This window comes from Schistocerca gregaria, chromosome 1, assembly GCF_023897955.1.
Source record: "Schistocerca gregaria isolate iqSchGreg1 chromosome 1, iqSchGreg1.2, whole genome shotgun sequence".
In the NCBI taxonomy this organism is placed as follows: domain Eukaryota; kingdom Metazoa; phylum Arthropoda; class Insecta; order Orthoptera; family Acrididae; genus Schistocerca; species Schistocerca gregaria.
The window spans coordinates 526,208,256-526,229,569 of NC_064920.1; the positions used below are offsets into that span (position 1 = coordinate 526,208,256).

The following is a 21,314-nucleotide window of genomic DNA, read 5'->3' on the forward strand; positions in this document are numbered from 1 at the left end:
CGACTCTCGATGAAGTCCTATCCATCGCCCAGTCTTTTGAAATTTCTCACGCCGCTGGAGCGCAAATAGAGGCGTGGGGTGATGTCGGGGAAATACAACCTCTGTGCGCTGCTGACGAAGCGTGTGGCGTGTCCCCACCAGCCGACGTGGCCACAGTACGCTCCCGAGCGCAGCCTCAGCCTATCCGTAAACAAACCTCTAAGAAACTGCAGCAAAATCCCTGGCAACTTCCTTCATGGCCGCGGTGTTTTATGAAACATTCATGGGAGGATTGTCCCCAACGTTGGGCCGTGTGTCACAACTGCAAAAAGAAGGGTCGTATGTCATCCGTTTGCAAATCAAACCGCATACATGATGTTCAGGGACATGATGCTGATTCTGATTCTGTGTTGTCTCTCAATTGTACTTCTTCCCTTTCAGGGAAGTTATTCCTCACGGTCCAAATACTTAGTCGAGATGTTCGCATGCAGGTGGATACTGGTTCTGCCACCACTATCATCAATTCTCAGACGTATCTTCAGTTGGGTTCTCCAACCCTATCACCTGTCACTAGGCAATTACGGGCGTACAATAAACAGAAGATTTCTCTCTTGGGACAATTTGATGCTGAGGTATCTTACAAATCCATCATTCAAACTGTTCCCATATTTGTGGTCGACCATAGTAACGCGGAAAATCTTTTTGGTTTTGATGCCTTTCACGTTTTTGGGTTCTCCATTGATGACTCTGTCAATATCGTCTCTGATGCCATTCCTTATGCTCAATTGGATTCCTTGTCGACGACATTTTTGTCCCTTTTTCCTCCTAGGTTAGGCCGTGCAAATTATTTTGAAGCTCATGTCACGCTCAAACCCACCGCTCGGCCTAAGTTTTTTCAGGCTCGGACCATTCCTGTGGCCCTTCGTGATCGGGTAAAATGGAGCTGGATTGTCTCACTGCTTCAGGGGTCTTGCTTCCTGTCACTTCCAATGAGTGGTCCGCTCCTGCCGTTGTCGTTGCTAAGCCCAATGGTGATATTCGTCTCTGTGGAGATTTCAAAGCCACTGTAAATGCTCAATGCCTCATCAACACTTACCCTATGCCCCGACCTGAAGAACTGTTCACTAAACTTTCTGGAGGCCAGTATTTTTCTAAAATTGACCTGTCACAAGCTTATCATCAACTTCCTCTCGACACTGCTTCTCATCTGTTTCTGGTCCTTAACAGGCCTTTTGGCCTCTATCAATACCAACGATTGCCATTCGAGGCTGCTAGCACCCCTGCTCTCTTTCAGCATTTCTTGGAACAATTATTGCTCCCTATCCCTGGGTGTATCAATTACATGGACGACATTGTTTTCACTGGCTCCACCACTGAAGAACATCTTTAGAATCTCCGCATACTTTTTCAGTCTTACAGACTGCCGGTCTTAAGTGTAATGTTCAGAAATCACAATTTTTTCAGGCATCTATCACGTACTTGGGGTTTCAACTCTCTCGGGATGGTATTCGTCTGCTTCAGCAAACTGTCGCCACGATCAATGCCCTTTGTCGCCCTACATCTGTTAAGGAACTACAGGCCTTCTTGGGGAAAATAGCATACTATCACAGGTTTATATCGTCTGCGGCTTTGGTGGCTCAGCCGTTGCATCGCCTGTTGCATAAAAATGTGCCTTTTCACTGGTCGTCGTCATGTGATGCGGCTTTCCATAAATTGAAGACTACTTATCGACCTGGCCAACATCTCGTTCTTGCCACAGACGCCTCTCAATACGGGGTTGGTGCGATCCTTGTGCACCGTTTTTCTGACGGTTCTGAACAACCCATTGCTTATGCCTCCAAAACACTTACAGATGCCCAAAGGAAATATTCTCAACTTGAAAAAGAAGCTTTGGCCATTATTTATGCTCTTCATAAGCTTGGTGTTTTTCTTTATGGATCCAAATTTCATCTCGTTACAGACCACAAACCACTTGTTTCCTTGTTTCATCCATCAACGTCACTTCCCGACAAGGCCATCTACAGGCCACCTCCATCAAAACCAGTGCAAAAATTTCAAAGGGGGGGAAAAGTATTGTGACGCGCCAATATTCAAAGTGCCACTGCGCAAATTACGCGCGTCCTCTACATGCGGCACTGTTTGCCAGCCATGCAGCAGCCGCAACACCTGAGCGGCCAGCTGGCCAGCGTCTGCTAGATTTGGACACAGTGCAGATTTGACCGTCACTGTGTAAACATGCCTTCTGTGACTTACATGTATTGTGTTGTCTTTTGAAATATAAGTGTTCAACTTGATGTTATAACAAAAGCATTGAAAGAGTTTAAATCCATTAACAACAGAATCTTCCACATTACAATTGTTTTCTGAAATAGTAATATATACCTGATTAATGCACACATCCCATGTGAGAATAAGGAGGAATTCATAATGGAGGAATTTTCCACTGAATTGGACTAGGTGCATAACTTGTTGCCAAACCATCATGCTAAAATAGTTTTGGGTGATTTTAACACCAGATTGGGTCAAGAACACATCTATAAAACACTGATCATTAATGTATTTTGCGTCGAGAGAGTAGTAACAATGGCATTCATTTAATAAATTTCATAATTGACAACAATGTCTGCACCCTGAGTACACAGTTTCAACATAAAAACATATGTAAAGGCATATGGACAGCACCACCAATCAGATCAACTATGTATATATCCAGAAGCAGTATGCAAACAGAACCAAAGAAATGTCCTCCTGTAGAGGTGCAGAATGTGACACTGACCACTTCCTGGTGATCAGTACGATGAATATCATATTTAAGAAGGTGTGTAGAATAGCTAAGCAGATTACATCTTATGATAGAAACAGATTAAAATAAAATACGAGTCAACACCAGCAGAAAACTAGGTAAATGTGAGGAAAATGTAAGAGATTGTGACATCAACCACAACTGGTCTCAAATTAAGTAAACAGTAAACAGGGCTGCATGTGAAATTCTAGGCAAGTGAAAGAGGTCACATAAGGTGTGGTTCCATCAACATAGCCAGCAACAATTGAGGAGGGAAGGTTGGCTAGAAGTGGTTGATTTGAAAACATAAAAGATAGGAGTTGAAAGACATTGAGATCAGAATATGGATGGAAACGGCAACTGTACTATGGTAGGAAATAATGCAAGGAGTTAAAACAAAAAACCAAAGACAACTGTATCCATCACAGAAAAAGACAAAGAAAGACCAAAATGTACAGAAAGTAACACAGAAACATAATAAAAATTGTGATTTATTAAAGACAGACAGGGGAAGATCCTCAGAAATGACACTAGAGTAAAATGGCGATGGGCAGAGTACTTGAAGAATTACTAACTCTGATGACCCTACTGAGTCTCTTCCATGTGGGACATCAGACATGACAGGCAGAGACCCACAAAGAAGAAGAAATTTGGCAAATAATCCAAGATTTAAAAAACAATAAGGTTTTAGGTGAAGATCAAATTACAGGAGAGCTAGTAGTAAATGGAGGGCCTATACTGGATAAAATAATTACAAAACTCCTAAAGAATATTTGTGAGTATGAGAGATTGCCTGATGATTGGAAAATGGTTGTAACCTGCCATATACTAAAAAAGGATGATCCCTGGTACGTGATAATTTCAGAGGGATTGCATTCCTTAATGTAAGCTACAAAATTCTACCTCAGTATCTACTGAAGAGAATGATCCCTACTGCAGAAGGAATTGCAGGGGACAATCATTTGGTTTCAGAAGGAATAGATCAACTATTTGGTTTCAGAAGGAACAGATCACCTACAGACCAGCTTTTTACACAGGTAACTGAGAAATCAGTGGTTTATGTTGACTTCAAAAAAGCTCACAGCAGCTTACATAGTGGCACAACCATCAATGTCTTTCAAGAGTTTCATTTGCCACACAAATTAAGACTAGTATGGATGTGTTTAGAGCAAACCTGTCGCAAAGTAAAGATCACTACAGGAATGTCAGAGCATTTTTAAGCCAGAACTGGAGACACATTATCTCCAATACTTTTTAATTTAATTTTGGGCAATACAAACAAAGAACAACAAAATTAAACCAAGCTGGAATAAAACTGGGTAATAAGACAATAAATCAGATTGCATATGTGGGTGATATTGTTTTAATAAGTGGCAGAAAAGAAGACTTGCAGTTCATGATGATTTCTTACAGAAATATTGTAAGGAAAGCAGGTTTACAAATTAATGAGGAGAAAACTGAGTACATGTTCATGAACAAAGCAGCCAATGATGGTACCCCACTGACAACTGATGCAGTAACTTTTAAAAGAATAGACATATTTAAATATTTGGGAAGGATATTTAAGCAGAACAGAATGAAAATTGAGATTAAGGCAATGATTGCAGCAGCAAGTAGAGTATATTTTGCTTTATGTCACATGCCATGTAGTAGATAAGTTTTGAGAAGTTTTAAAGGAAGACTATACCTTAGTGTAATTACCCCAGTAGCTCTGTAGGGCTCTGAAACATTCATATTGTGAAAGACAGATGAACCAGTACTGGCAGTCTTCATGAACAATATATTAAGAAAATTATTTGGCTCCAAGAGGGACACCTAGTCACAGCTATGGAAGACATTATAAAACCAAGGACCAGCAGACATGTACTTGCAAACTCATATTGGCCAAATGATGAAGAAAAGTCAGGGCACCTAATTAGGATGGAAGAGGAAAGACTACCACAAGTAGCATTCTAAGGACTCACGAAGGCAATAGGGGCCAGGAGATGTTGGAAAGATGATATCAAAAGGGATACAGAGACAATGGGCCTGACAAAAGGAGCATGTATCACCAAAGCCAGGAACAGAAATAACTTGCATAACTTGGACCACAACTTTATGTTAAAGAGACTATGGGCATGACTAGATCAAGGTGCAATTTTCTTGACATGCAAGCCATTTATCACTCAAAAACTGGACTCATTGCATACAACAACAATGTACAGACATCTGACTACTACCTCTTGTTTGGCGTTGCCTTCTGCTGTCAGTTACTAGAATTATTACAAAAGGCACATTAGTGAATGTAACAGCTGCTGCTGTTAATGGCTGAGCCAATACAAACACATTGACCTAATTTTGTGCGTGTCTTTGTTAGGTTTCACAGTTTTGCTGTAATTCTGTACAAATACATCATGTTTTCAAAGTGAGCAAGAAATTTTTGAAGCTCAAGGGGAAGAAATTGCTCGATAACTCACCTCACAAATTGTTTTTGGAAGAATGATTTACTTCCTGTCATCATCATTTTAAAATTTGTTATTCCACAAAGAACTAAAGTAAATACAAAAAATAAATCTTGAAGCTTCAACCTTTTTAGTATGTATTACTCTAGAAAATACATCAATATCATATGTGCCTGTAATGTGTTAAATAAAAATGTTAAGTGTCTGGATTCCTAGGTCTGATATTCTTCTAAGTGGTTGTTCTCCAATGAGTTAAGAAGAAGAAAAGGAAGAACCACAGAAGACTTTAAGAGACGAACAGACACAAGTGAAACTCTATTTTATTTCCTTTTATTTTGCACAGGAAACTGTAATAGAGGCCTAACAATTGAATCTCCAGGTAGGAATATAAACAATGTAAGAAGAAATAGATTGCACCGTAAAGAAGACATGTCAAGTTGCAGACAGACCTGCCTAGCTGACCTTTTCCACTTCTCACATGCCCCAAAATTCACTACTAACCTTCCACCAAATCCAGAGCCAAAAAATTCCTGTTATACTGTTGTCAATCTTTTCACCAAAACCCTCAGCTCTACAGAAGTTTCAGTCCTCTCCAGAGGCCTCACATTTAGCCCTACACCCAAATTTATGGACTTGTCAAAGATCAACTCTTCTTCTCCCAATCCCAGCAATGGAAGCACTTCTTTGCCGCCACTCCCTCCAACTAAAGCCACCCTAATTCCTCCACCAATTGTCTGACTCCTCCACCTACAAACTTGGTCACAGTGGGCCCATCCCAGAAGTCCAACACAAACTCCATTACCTACCTACAGCCTTAGGCCTTTCCCAGAACATTTCCCCTGAATCCATTTCCCTCCTCATACCTATGACACCCTGCACACCCACCTTATACATGCTCCCCAAAGTCCACAAACCTAACAATCCTGAACGCCCCATTGTGACTGGTTATTTTGCTCCCACTGAATGAATTTCAGCACTCATTGACCAACACCTCCAATAAACACCTTATTAAGTTTATTCTAACCCACAATTACTTCTCATTTGAAGGGAAGATATGTAAACAAATCCATGGCAGAGTCATGGGCATCCCCATGGCACCCTCCTATGCCAACATTTTTATGTGCTATCTAGAGGAGGCCTTCCTAGCCTCCCAAAACACCAAACCACTAGTCTGGTTCAGGTTCATTGATGATATCTTCATGATCTGGACCCAGAGCAAAGAAACACTATCATTGTTCCCTTAACAACATCAACACCTTCTGTCCCATCTGCTTCGCATGGTCCTCCTCAATGCAGTGTCCCACCTTCCTAGATGTTGACTTTCTCCTCTATGGTGGCTCCATTCATACCTCTGTCCTGCCAACCACCAACCTGCATTTTGACAGCTGTCATTCCTTTCACACCAAAAAATCCCTCCCATATAGCCTGGCTACTGAGGAATGGCATATATGAAGTGACAAAAACTCCCTTGCTCAGTATGACGGTTTCACCAAGGCCTTCAGAGACAGGTGCTGTCTCCCAGAGTTAGTCCACAAACAGATCTCCTGTGACATTTCCTTCAAAACCCCAGTCCTCTCCACCACCCCCAAAAACCAGCCACAAAGGAGTGTCCCTTTGGTCACCCAGTACCAATGCAGACTGGAACAACTGAACTGTATCCTTTACCAGGACTTTGATTACCTATCGTCATAGCCTGAAATGAGGGACATCCTACCTGAGGCACTTCCCACCCCTTCTAAAGTGGGGTTCTGTCACCCATCATACCTCCACAACATCCTAGTAGATCCCTATTCCACTCACAATCCCAACCCCTTGACACAGCATCATATCCCTGTGGAAGACCCGGGTGCAAAAGTGCCCAATCCATCCACCCAGCACTTTCTATTCCAGTTCTGTCACAGGTTTATCCTACCCCATCAGGGGCCAAGCCACCAATGAAAGCAGACATGTGTCTGCTACAATCATTGCACAGCTTTTTATATTGGTATAACTACCAACCAGCTGTCCACCAGAATGAACGGCCACCACCAAACTGTGGACAAAAGTAAAGAGACCAATCTGTGGCACAACACTCAGCTGAACATGACACACTTGATTACAATGGCTGCTTCACTACTTGAACCATCTGGATCCTTCTCTCCACTGCAAGCTTTTCTGAACTGCACAGATGGGAGTTATCCTTACAACACATTCTCTACTCCCACAATTATCCTGGTCTCAGCCTATGGTAACATACTGTCCCCACAGCTTATACCCAACAGTTTCCACCTTCTATGTCCCCGTTCTCACCTGCCATCCTGTTTATTTGCTGCCGTCTGCTAATGCATCAGCCCATCTTCCCCCCTTCTCTCCTTTTTTGCTCCTTTTTTCCCCATCTCCCTACCCGACAACATTCTGACACTGTGCCTGTTGAAGTCCAGTCCTGGCACATTTCACCAGACAGCATTTGTCTCTCTCTCCACCAATACACTACTATCTCTTTCCCTTCCTTTCTTCCATCCCCACCCTCTCCAGATCGCTGCTTGCACATGATGCTGCATTGTGGCCCCAGATTCTGGAGTTGGCAGTTGTTTGTGCATGATGTGTGCTTGCTTGTGTGAGCATGTGTGTGTGTATAAATGTTGTGTATGTGTCTCTCTTTGTTGGTGAAGGCTGTGGTTGAAAGCACATGTGAGTGTCTTTAATCATGCTTGTCTGTAACTTGACGTGTCTTCCTTATGGTAAGTGGCAATCTATCTTTTTCTATTTTGTTGTAATAGAGGTCTGTTGCACTTCCTAAGCATAAGATTTAAAACTACAATTGTCTTACCCTTGTTGTTTTTGGATGATCACCATCAACATAATATATTCTGTATCCAGGATTCAAATTATAATATGGTGTCACTGATGGTCCTATATATGCAATACTTGTAGGACGCCCAGGTTCATTTGTATCATAAAAGAGTTCAAATTCATCAAAATGAGTGTGCCCAAAGAACTGTGCTGTTATTGTTGACTCATATCTAGGGAGAAAAAAGTGAAATGGATACTTCAGTACATCTGCACTACTGCATAAGTACTATTATAAATTGGCTAAATTTAGTAATTTGTGTCACATGACATCTTAGAAATTAGAAACATAAAACATGCATTAAATGTTAACTAGAAAATGAAGACAAAATATATATCAGTTACAAGTAAAATTCATAATGTTTCCTGACTGCATTTCTAGCTGCAAGAGTCAGTATCAGCATATGGCCACCTATTACCATGTCTTCTTATGAACTGCTTCTTATATTTTTTTTGTAATTCTGACATGTCTGTCTGAGTAATAACAACTGCAGCAGGTAAACATCTGCATCTTCCAAAAATCTGATGCTGCACGTTTGAAACAGAATAATATCTGGCATTATGCGAACAATTAATATTCTTTTGGGCGCAATTCATCTCACCAGCCCAGGAACAAAATATTTAATGTACGAAGCTAACTGAATTAAAATTTCTTAAATGTCCTATTATAAGCATATAAAAGTTTACCATAACAAGAATCATGTAGGCAAGAGCATATTCCAGTGAATCATTATTATGGACACCCTATAATGAGTGATTAATTTTGGTGTGTTAGAGCAACAAATATTAGTTTTTTCTGTCCTTCTGCTCATCAGTAAACTTCAAAACTATGAAGACACAACTTCTTCATTGATATAGCCTTGGTGGGTTGCTGTTTAAGTTGTTATAATAGTCTGAAATGAACTGTAACAATATCATTGTTGGAGAAATTAAACTGACAGGACATGCCTCAAGTGCAACTGACTATAGATTATATGTAAGAATTACAATCTATACTCACCTATTAATTATTTTATAATAATTTCGACTCCAAACTTTAAGGCAGTCACTGTGTCCAGGAGGGATATGACCAATGACATGGACTTTCTCTCCATTAAATTCTGCACTCTGTAGCTCATAAATGAACCATTGCAGCTCTTTGGCAGGATCAGTGCTGTTTAGTAGTAGCCACCTAAATTAATGAACATGATCCTGAATTATTATTATTATTATTATCAGTATTATTATTGTTATTATCATCATCAACAAAATGATAGTTGGCCATTAAGAAAGAATTCTTTTCTTTAAAAGTGGCAAAAGTTCTATAGAATAGACAAAGTAAACATGAATTAAACAAGAAAACATTGATGCCAAATAATAGAAAAGTGAGAGGTCCCTGGTTTTCATATAATGGAGACACTTGTTGGAAGATTTTTTGCAATTGAAGATAGGACACCTACTAAACAAGTACAGTCCTTCATTTATTTTACCAGAACATTTGTGTGAAATAACACAATCCTGTGAAACACATTAATTCATATTCACAGTACATGCACAACCAATATTTATGATGCAAGCCTCTCACTTACCAATTCTTGTTATTGCAGTAGTTCATATTTAAGGAAATCACACGAAAACCAGGTCGTACTAGCACACTGTAAAAAGCACCTCGTCGAACCGTATGTGATACTGATGAGGGCAGCCACTGTCGCCACTGGTTGTCAATTTCATCATAGAGCCATGAAATGGAGAAATCATCGTGCACATATGGTGGTGGGAAACTGTAGAAAAATAACGTTCACATTTACTAACAGATATGTTGAAGGAGAAGTAATAGAAAATTATTGCAGTAAAAAAATATTTCATTTCAGATCCACCCAGCTGTTTAGAAGTTTTGCACACATGAATAGAACTGATATGTTTTGGGGTGACCTTCCCACATGCTTAGTAACTCGTATTTCCCCCACTATTATTAGCTTAATTGCAGAATGAAGAAACCTCTAGCTCTGGAAACTACAATTTGTGTGTTCTTTTTTTTACCCATGTCAGCATCACTGTTCAGTAAGCAGTTTGATGCAATATGTAGTAGGAAAATTCACTTCATAAAATAGTTAAAATGCATTCGGCTGGCATAGCTCCCAGTGTTGTCAAGAGAAACATTTAAAAAAGGACACATCATTCATAGAATTTGGAACAAAGGGTTCATTCTTTGAGGTAAAAAAAACAATCAGCTACATGAAATTGGAGAAATGACTTCTGCTTAAGAGCACTGCATCTCCCATGAGGAAGAAGAGATGGCCTATGATCTAAGTAACTTGTACCCTCTTTCCAACCTTGACAATAAATTCCTCTTTCCTCCATGCCATGCCTCCTGAAAACAATTACTGGTTAGCCTTTCTGTGTCTGTGTAATGATAAAAGTTAGGAGTAGTATGGACACAGAAAATATATGACATGCTCACTTCTTTGTACCTTTAACTAACAGTGACTTTGATGAGACACAGAATTTTGAAACTAATGTAATGGGGTAATGTGGTAGCAATATGCAATAAGCACAATAATGAGAGGATATGACCACTAATACCCAACAGACATACTCTCATTCTTTCTGCATACAAATTAGTCTCATTGCCAATGTTGGACATTTAGTGGGAACTTCTTCTATCCCATTCTCTGTGATACTCTAATTAAAACTATAAATGGATTTAAAATGAAGTTCTTTTCATCCAGTAGTGAGATAAAGGTTTATTTTTTGTGGAAACTTTTGTCTTGCATAAAACAAGCTTAGGTATACATTAATGTCCTTGTTGTTATCAGTATTTCCCTTTTAAAAAGTATGATTTTAAACAGCTCAATAAAATGTTTTGCATCACCCTGACGACTTACAGACTTCGCAGTTTTTTTATTGGGAGCATCATTCTCAGTACTCTTTGGACCATGCAAAATTGCTATGTATATCTATCTGTGTAATGAAGATAAAACTAAACTTATATTCTCAGTACAGTTCAGTAGAGTGCACTGTGTATCCAAGAGCATACCCAGGATCTGAGCTACGGGAAGAAATCATGTTAGTTTTCCAATGAATGACAAACTGGTTTGGAGACTTCATGATAAATGGCCCTGTGTACACTTGCTGCTATTCATTATTCATTATATGTTCTGGCTTTCTTTGAACTGATACTAGCTAATGCATCTGTCTAATTGTCAAGGCAGGATGCAGGCTAAATTTGCCAAGATTCTCTTTCTGGTGAGGGATGAAAGGGGTTGGTGGGGACGGCTGCCCTACCATGATCCTCCCAGGCTATGACCTTGTGCGTATCCAGTTGTGAATTGGACATTACTAATTGTGTCACAGTTCAGTCTGTCAACATTCCTTGAAGGGTCATTTCAAGCTTAAACCATGCATTCGTTGTGACTTTATGGCAAGAAGAGTTGACAGTGTGGAAAATTGCCCACCAAACTGGTATGCAACACAGCAAAATGATTTGAACATTCACCCAGTATTGTAACATACAAAACAATGTATCTCTGTCTACTACTGGTTCCTGGACACAGTTTTAGTAATATAGATTAGGAGGCTTGTGTCAAAGCAGACATTACACAGCCTTCTTTGCACAATCAGCTTGACCTCAAAGCATCCATTACAAACAACAGTCAAACCACCAGCATTGTGATATGGCAAGAAATTTAGCAAGGGAATACCAAGAATGATACCTGGGTCAATGGTGTAAGGTTTTCTTCACTGACGAGTGTGATTTTTGTCTGAAGCCTGATGATCATCATAGAAGAGTGTGGAGGTGGTCAGACACACCTCAGTTATGCCGTTGCACCAATTGAGGTGGCTCAGGTGTACTTAGGGAAGTACTGTGTATGTATGTTGCTCACCTTTCATTAGCATCAAAGATAATTTGAGGGCTATTCGCTACCAAGATGCTACCTCCAACCTATTGTCCAAATCCTACAGTCAACATTTCAGTGATGAACTTGTTGTTAAGCATAGTCAAGAATGAGCATATCGCACACACCATGTGAATATGATCTTCTAGGAGACAGGAATCGATCCAATTGAATGGCCTGTGGCAACTACTGACATGAACTCAAATAAGCAAGCTTGTGATTCACTGAAACTTTCAGTGCATTGTTGCAGGAACCACCCCACACAATAGATTACAACAGAAGGGCTGCCGTCAAAGAGTGGGTAACAAACTTTTTTGAGCAGTTTAATGCTAAAATTGAAAACAATCTGCAATGAACTGAATAGCTTAATATTAATACAGAAAATCAGATATGTGGTTACACATGTATTCAGTAACTTGCCAGAATATATTAAATGTCATGGTGGTAATAACTTGAGTTTATGGATGAATTACATAACAATTTGTTGTCCAACTCTAATATTTTATTTAAAAAAAAAAGAGACATCTAATGTCTCTGGTTACTATGTAACTCATGTTGTCATCATAACATGATATTTTATAACTTTAAGCCATTTTATTGAGGTAAAGTTAACTAGAACATGCATATCTAACTTCTATCCACATTGCACACATTCCACTCTTTGAGACCAGTGGAGCACTATTCATATAATGCAGTGTACTACCAGAGCCTTTCATTGTTCCTTGATTACTTTTTTATAGGAATACATTCAAAACATTGCATTTCAGCAAAAACTTGAGGTCATGGTAAAAGATAAACAACAGCATGAACAGGGAATTTGGGTTGTGTAGCAATGAGCACATGAGTATATGTGTTGGACTATACCAGACAGAAAAATGGGATGAATGATAGACAACTGCTGGATAGCAGCTGGTCGCAACACTACACAATCTCAGAGTTCTTTTTCACTTCTTAAGCTGAATTATCATCACACTTAAATATTCTGCCTTTATATCTGTTCATTCATTCATTCAACATGTTCTATAGACCACACATTGAAAGAGAACCTTTACCGATGTGCAATGAGTAAAAGGGATGTATCAACAATGAGAACCATCTTCTAGAAACTGCACTGTATTAACTGTCATTAGATTTCTGAAAACCTTATGCATTTACTAAGGCTCAGTTTATCATTTCAAAATAAGTAGGGAGCATATTACTCTGAAAAAATCTTCTACTTCATTTGTTACATTAAACAGTTGCTACTCCTTCCTATTGCTAGCTTAATATAGATCACATTGGTGTTCACTATGTAATACTCATCACTTTTCCTATCCCATTAAACTACCAACTGGATTTATATGTTGTTGTGAATAAATACCAACGCACATAAGATTATAGAAGAACTTATAAGTTTAACAAAAGAAAGCCACCACATAAAAGAACTGTTCAGTCACTTTCACTATCAAAAATAATCATGTTTGTACCTATTCACTGGAGCACTTTCATGATTACCCAATGCTGGAAATATTGGAACTCCTGGAAATGTTTTTAACAACTGGTTGACAGTTTCCTTTAATACCATTAAATTTTCTTCTCTTGTTTGGTTCCAAACATCATGAGGAGGTAAATCACCAGTCCACAGTATATAATCAATGTCCTGAAATGAACTGAAGGTTAATTCTGACCATTCCATTAGTTATAACAGCTAAATGTTGTACTGTGACACTGAAACTTGCTTGCAAACCTGATCTAAGATCTGTAGCCTTATAGTAAAACAGAACAGTGCAAAGCACACATTTATGTAGAAATAAAATATGAAGTTGAAATAAAATTTAACTATACAAAAAAAACCATTCAGTTGAAATGTATCTATCTCATGAATCTATAAAAATACCTATAACATAACAAATGAAGATATTATGATAAACTCTGAGTCAGAATATCTACAATATTATGAAAACAATAGATTGCTACTGGCCAGAGTGGTCACGTGTACGCACATGCGTGCGTGTGCACTTTCATATCTTTTCATAACTGCTATTACTGTTGTGCCTATCTGCAGCTCAACATGTGTTCTCTACAGTGAGTAGAAATCTATACTTTTCATAATATTGTTGAAATTGTGAGAAATCTGTAAAACTCTTGACTTGCTTCGAGCAGACACATATAGATTAAAATACAGCTCCCAACTCTTTCAAAACATTATTCAGCAACTAAAGTACACTTATAACAGAAATGTAATCACTCTACACAATTTAAATTACATGAGCATTTCTGAATTGTACTGGAATATGTATAATTTCCACAAAGGGTACTTCAGTCATTCTGAATAAAGGACCCTCATAAGTAAAGTACCCAAAAAATAAAAATGTTTTTTACTGGTGACCTGGTGGTTTTATGTGGTTATGGTCTCCTCTGTATTGCTCGTTGATCAACATTGTTCATTTTCTCTTGTGATATTGTCTCACAGCAAATGAATAATTGCAGACTGCACAATAGCAGTTAGTTGTAGAAAATTAGTGACATTTTATTTGTCAATACTAGCTACTTAAACATACCATAACTCAAGTCATCTTGCACAGTTTTTCATCCAATAGTAAGATACTTGTATATTCCTACTGGTACCTATGTATATATTCCATCTGATGGCATCAAGGACCAACTGAATTTTGACAAATTAAAACTCAATAATGTGTTGCTCACATTTGATTTATGGAGCATTTTCAATTTCCAATGATTAATCTGAATATTTGTAGTGTCTATGCTCTGGTACATTATAGCACATACAGCTGTAGCACCCTGTGTAATTTATTTTTGTGTAGGTTCCAGTGACATGTTACAATTCAAAATAGTGGATGTTCATCACTGTCATGCTCAACAGCATTTCTCAGTTACTTTTAAGCATTATGTTAAACATGGAACAAATTCTATTTGATGACATTTTACAGATTTATGGTTGTTTTTCAGCATAGGCAGTGCCTGCTTTATCATAAGCATTACAGGATTCTTTAAAATGTATTGGTGTGACAGCAGATCCTGATACAGTACACTCATACGAGACCTTTACTACATTGTGCCAGATAAACAGCAGATTTTGAGCCAGGAAATACTAAAAATGTATATACATACCGGATGAGCACTGGAAATGTGCTGAAGCATATTATCGACTGTGCGATGTGGGGTGTCACACTTTCGGTAGTCACCCCATCGTCCTGCAGCACCTTGTGGTTTCAGTGCAGGTCCATTAGTGAGCCGACAACACAATGGTTCATTGCAGTCAGCATTAGTGCCTTCCTGGTAGTATGGGTCAAAGTGAGTGTCTGACAAATGCAGCACCTTAAATGTTGATGCACCAGCCTGTGAAAAACCGTAATCACCAATCAGCATCATTGCTACATCCCTGTTTTTCAACCTCAACTGTCACAGCATATCATACAGGGACTATATCACTACATATTTTAAATAACATTACATCAAAATTATTGCTCGTGCAAGAGCCCACAGAAGAGGGGTATGAGAGAAAATTCACCTCACAGAGCTCAGTATGCAAGGCCACTGGCAGTGAATAAAGCTTTCTATGTGGAATCAATACTGACTGTGTGCTGTAATTATCACTTGAAATGTCCACAATGGGTTTAAGGTGGCAGGCCACCAGGGCCTGATCACATGCGTGCATATATGCATCATGGTAACAATCAAGACATGAGTAATTAACTGGACTATGGCTATTGGTACCGATCACCCCTCATCCTTCATGACCTGTTCCCATTATTTTCTTTTAGGTTGGGGAGGGGGGAACAAACAGTGAGGTCACTGGTCCCATTGGTTTAGGAAAGGATGGGGAAGAAAGTCAGCCGTGCCCTTTCAGAGGAGCCATCCTGGCATTTGCCTCAAGCGAATTTGGGGAAATCACAGAAAACCTAAATCAGGATGGCCGGACATGGGTTTGAACCATCATCCTCCAAAAGGTAAATCCAATGTGCTAACTTCTGCACCACCTCGTTCAGTCCTTCATGACCCCACAGTTGTTCACCCTGAATGAAATCTGACAAATTATGCATGTTATTATTACTGTTGTTATTATTATTATTATTGGCAGTGGCTGTAGTTGCATAAATTTGCTGATAAACATAACTCTTATACAGCAGATGCTATTAATTTCACATTCTCAAATTTATCTGGACCTAAAGATTTGTGAACACCCAGACTGTATAATCATGAGCCGCCACACATGTGAAAAATCTTCCATATAATGCGTAACAAGCAGAATTACTTTTCACATATGACACTACTATCATAATGAATCTAAGCACACAGACAGCAACAGAATAAATGGTAAACAATGTTCATAACAGTATCACTGACTGGTTTTCTGAAAATGATCTGACCCTCTATTTTAAAAAGATACATCATATTCAGTCCTTCACGTCTAGTGGTACTAAACAAATGATAAGTAACATGTGGTGAGAAAATAATAAATACAGTGGAACTTCAAAATTCTTTGGTTTTCATTCTGATGAGAATTTAAAAGGGAAAAATCATATTTTGTAGCTCCTAAAACAAGTAAGTTCAGCTACATTTGTACTTACAACCATTGCAAATCTTGGGAAGAGACAGATCAGTATGCTGATATGTTTTCATTCAGTAATGTCATATGGAATAATGTTCTGAGGCAACACATCTTTAAGAAAGAAAGTCTTCATTCCTTGAAAATATGCTGTAAGAATAACATGTGGTGCACATGCACACAACCATATGGTAGACATCTGTTTAAAGAGTTAGGCATTCTCACTACTGCTTTATAGTATATTTATTTTCTCATAATATTTGTTCTAAGTAATCCACTGCAGTTCAAAAGAACAATGATGTGCATAATTACAATACCAGAAGAAGAAAGTAAGATTATTGATGCAACAGTAAGGTTCTCTTTAGCACTAAAGAGCTTGCACAATGACACAACCAAAGTTTTGGATCACTTACCCAGTGATATAAAAAGCCTGACAGCCAGCAACATAAAATCTGAAAATAAACTGAAAAAGTTTTTTCCTACAACTCCTTCTATTCTGTAGAAAAAATTACATTATTGTAATGTGTAAAAGGTGGCGGGTAAGAATTACTGACCCACATACATACGTTTCTTTTTTTGCCTTTTTTAAAAAATAAATTGTGATGGGAATATAACTTGACTCATTCCACAACATTTCTATTTACCATGCAATACAGAATCTGCTGCATTAAACACTCAAAAGTTAGTCTATCAACAAGTAAAATTACAAAATAGATGAAATTATTGTTAGGAAGAACTTTCTTATGAAAATCCATTCCACATATGTTCTAAACAAATAAGTACTAGACTCATTTCCATTTTGTCTTATGTTATAGTGATTGGTTGTGATTCATTTCATTTGAAAATGATAAAAAAAGGAAAAGAAAAAAAGGAAAAGAGTAACTCTGTGGTCAAACCCAGATGACCACAAGGGGCTCAGTGACCATCGTGTTATCCTATGGCATATGGCATCATTTGGATTTGGTATGGTGGGGAGTGGTATCAGCACATAGCTCTCTGGTTATTATTAGCTTTCTGAGACATTACTTCTCATCCAACTAGGTTCTCAATTGGCCTCAGAAGCCCACTTGCACCTTTTCCAGTCCTATGATCAATGAAAAATCCCAGGCATTACCATCAGTTGAGTCTAACTACCCCATACAGCAATCTGACACACTAATTGCAGAGATACGGAGGTGGACATTTGGAACATCATTTTTCCAACCATTGGAAAGAATAATATTAATCTCTTCTTCACTTTCCTAAGCTCAGCGCCAAATTCATTATGGACTATGGGAAATCATCCTTTTAAACAACAGCCTACCTGATGTGTGTCATGCAAAAAATCTATAGTCGGATGAAATTTTATTCATATCTAAGTCTAAATAAGTTAGTTATACAAAAGCAATCTTCAGTCGTGAAGAGGGTAAATAACTTATAGAAACATCTGACACAACACTATGTTCAATATGGCTATCTTTTGTTAACACAATAAATGTCCTATTTGTTAATCAGTTTCCTGCTACATCCTATAAGTAGGTCTTGATGTATGGTGACAACTGCTTGTGTTACCCATTGTCGCAGCTCAACGGTATATCCCAGAACTGGAGGAACAAACACATTGTCTTTAATGAAACCCCATACGCAGAAGTCTACTGAGGTTAAATCAGGTGATTATGGTGACCACACTCTGCACTGTTATATCACTCCATGATGCCTGTTGGAATAACTCATTCGCATATTCCAACCAGCACGAAAATTGAGATCTAATAATGTTAGGTAGGAATTAAAATTTAAGATAAAACACATTCAGTGATGTATCAAACATTACTGCAAATTACTTACTCTTTTCACAATTAAAGATTGCTTTAGTATAACTGATTTACAAACAGCCAGTACTTAAAGATCAAAATATCATAATAACGAGTGAAAATATTCCCGTCTGGGTACCTAGTTTTCCATAGCTAAGAAATAAAGTTAAAGATTAATTGAAAGCAGAGAAAACTTTGCAATTAGGAAAAAAAATTATGACATGTATCAAAGTGCATCTGAAGACATGTAAACAGAGAGCTGGGCATTAAATTGTGTGTATTAAGGCTTTTGGGATTAGCAGCAGCTACTGAAAAAGCTTCAAGTGATAGCACAAGAATGGTGATATTTCCATTACAATGACAGAAAATACATCACTATGAAGTGAGGTTCACTGAGGTACAAATGTATGATATTACGTTATTAGTTTCCAACACATAACCCTTCCATTCCCACACTATCACAGCACCAATGGTAGTGGTTCTGGCACATCTTGGTAAAAGCTTCTTTGATTGAAATGCTGTCCAGAATTACTGTCATTCTGTTTAAACGATTCATCATCCTCCCTGTTCAGTAAAGGTTTTCATTTGGTGAAGAACAGAAGATGGTGTGGCCCTTTTGCCCCCTCTTGTTCAAACAAGAAAGCTAATTCTTTCTTTCTTTTCCCTGGCATTTATCCTGTCTGCTTTTCATGATTTGGCAAATTTTATTTTATTATTTAACTTTCAGATGCCCTCCCTGAAGCCACAGTCTTAAGGGTAACCGAAGGGTGTTAACATATTTTAAACGTGGACAAATCGTACTCTCTTAGGCGGAATTTGAGGACCAGCCGAGCATTTGCCTTAAGGTGTTTGGGAACCGCCTAAAACTCAAACTCGGGCACGCCGGTGTATCTACCAACATTCTGACTCACCTGCCTGTCTTTCAAGCTAATGCATTACTCTATACTAACAGACAACTAATAAACAAGAATGTTGCTGTGGGCCAAAAAGCAACGACAGAGAATAAAAATCCACCATCGCTGATCTCGCATGCTCGAAACAATGTTGGAAACCGCTAAAAAAGGCGTAGAAACTTTAATCTACATAGTTTCATGTCTGTTCAAGTAACAGGGCCACGTGTTTCTAGATCAAAATGCAGACTTGAAACATACTGAACCGTGTATGAAGATCATGTCCTTCCGTCACTGCTGAAAAAGTTACGTCTCTTTTTTGGTCACGACAGAGACTTTAAGTACATGCGCCAAAGTAGATAGTATCAGGCCGCTTGGACACTACGGTTACATGGGACTCATAAATCCGGATTTCGTAAACCAATTTTCCGATATCGTTTCTGGTCGGCCATGTAAACCCTTCAATATCGAATACGGAAATGAGGTTTGGCAGCCGTACGTCCTATTCCGCGATCTACATTCGCTCCCATGTGAAAACACTACTCTTTTTGAAACGTTCCTCGGTTGTCAAGTTCTTACTTGCTTTTAAAAATGTCAGCCAATCAGCACGGAGTGACATTTATGCCGTAAAGGGTAAGAAGACATATTTTCAGACTGATCAAGAAGTTATCTACTCATTATTATTTAATAAAGGGAATCAGAAACAGGAAAAACTAATTTCCAACAACTGGTGACAAGACAACTGATATTGTGAAGACGGGTCGTGAGTCGTGCTTGGGTAGCTCAGATGGTCGGTACCCCGCCTTTGGTAGGGCAGCAGTGCGGACCGCGCTCGGCCGTCCATGCCGCTGCGCGTTTGTCTACTTCCCCGTCACCGCGTTTCTCAGTCGAACAAGCTAAAATGGCCAACTCTTACAGGACGAACACGCTTAAGTTCACGTTTTCAAATGAATACGCACGACCTAAAGCACTGGTCATGAAACTCTTCGGACGCGAAGATGTAAGATCCCTCGTGACGATCTGATCGGCATACACCTATCAACGCTGATGACACTAGCAGTTTTGCGCCCTAAAACCAAAACAAACACCTATCAGTGTCGTTTATAGTAAGATGACTACCGATGGCAACGAGGTTATTCAACCGACGCGACATGGACTAAAATTTCGACACTCCCGTCGGCAACGTCGGGCCTGTGGATGTCGACCACACGGGACTTGGCCTTCGAACGATCCGTATGTTCGAACTGCCTTTCGAGGTGACAAGATGAAGTCATCGCGGAGCTAAGCCCGTACGGAAAAGTCCACAGTCACATAGCCGAGACATGGGCACGGTTTACGACGTTTACTATGCTTAATGGTGTAAGGGAAGTCCGAATAGATCTCAAACGGCACATCCAATCGTGCATTTCTATCGGCGGCTGCCGTGCGGTGGTCATTTACGACAGACAACCTCGAACATGTTCTGGTTGTCCCTTCCAATCACCTAAGCGGCGACACTGCACGTCCAGCCCTCACAAGACGCAGTTCATGAGCGTGTCTCTGGACCAATACACGCGGAGGCGTCACAGAAACTAGCCACCGGCAGTGCTGCCCGCGAATATGACTTAGAGCCGGACACACCTACGACAGAAGACCACAAAGATACCAATGAAAGTTTTATGGAGACTGAAGACCGCATCATAGCACCCGCGGCTTTTCTACCGGAACGACGCAAATCTTTTCCTTCCTCAGACACCGAAACACGCTGCCGGAAGCAAGAGTCGCTCAAACGTCGAAAAAAATGCCGGAAGACATCAGAATCAGCAGCTGAGTCCTTTCCGCAGGACGAAGAGATGGAGCATAAATCTGACGGATTACTCGATAACTCTTTTTCCTCTGCCACAGCAACGTGTCATCCACAAGACTGTGAGCCGTTCAACAAAGATCGTGAGCAAGCCCGGCGCCCAGAAGCCATGGAACGTAGCACGCCCGTCGTCACCGGAGCAATTGTGCAACCTCAGTCAGTGCAGTCACCTCTCACCTATGTTGAAACTGACGGACATTTTTCATGGGCGGACGATGCTGGTTTAACACCTCCACCCGATGCGGAAATGAGATCTGTTCCTCCGTTAGACCGACATTAAAATAGCGATGTTTCAACGACGGCTCCTGCGACTACTATGGACTTCCAGAATCCACC

At 39.4% G+C, this 21,314-nt stretch overlaps 1 protein-coding gene across 11 annotated transcripts in view; it reads right to left on the minus strand.

Moving 5' to 3' along the window:
• LOC126354975 (sphingomyelin phosphodiesterase) overlaps window positions 1–21,314 on the minus strand; it is a 387,938-nt gene that overhangs the window by 36,839 nt on the left and 329,785 nt on the right. For all 11 annotated transcript variants that reach the window (XM_050005137.1, XM_050005155.1, XM_050005064.1 and 8 more), the window contains 5 exons: window positions 15,018–15,245; window positions 13,373–13,545; window positions 9,600–9,791; window positions 9,032–9,202; window positions 8,012–8,204 (listed from right to left, as the gene is read on the minus strand). In XM_050005137.1, coding sequence (XP_049861094.1) covers window positions 8,012–8,204; window positions 9,032–9,202; window positions 9,600–9,791; window positions 13,373–13,545; window positions 15,018–15,245 — 957 coding nt within the window. The remainder of the gene's footprint in view (window positions 1–8,011; window positions 8,205–9,031; window positions 9,203–9,599; window positions 9,792–13,372; window positions 13,546–15,017; window positions 15,246–21,314) is intronic.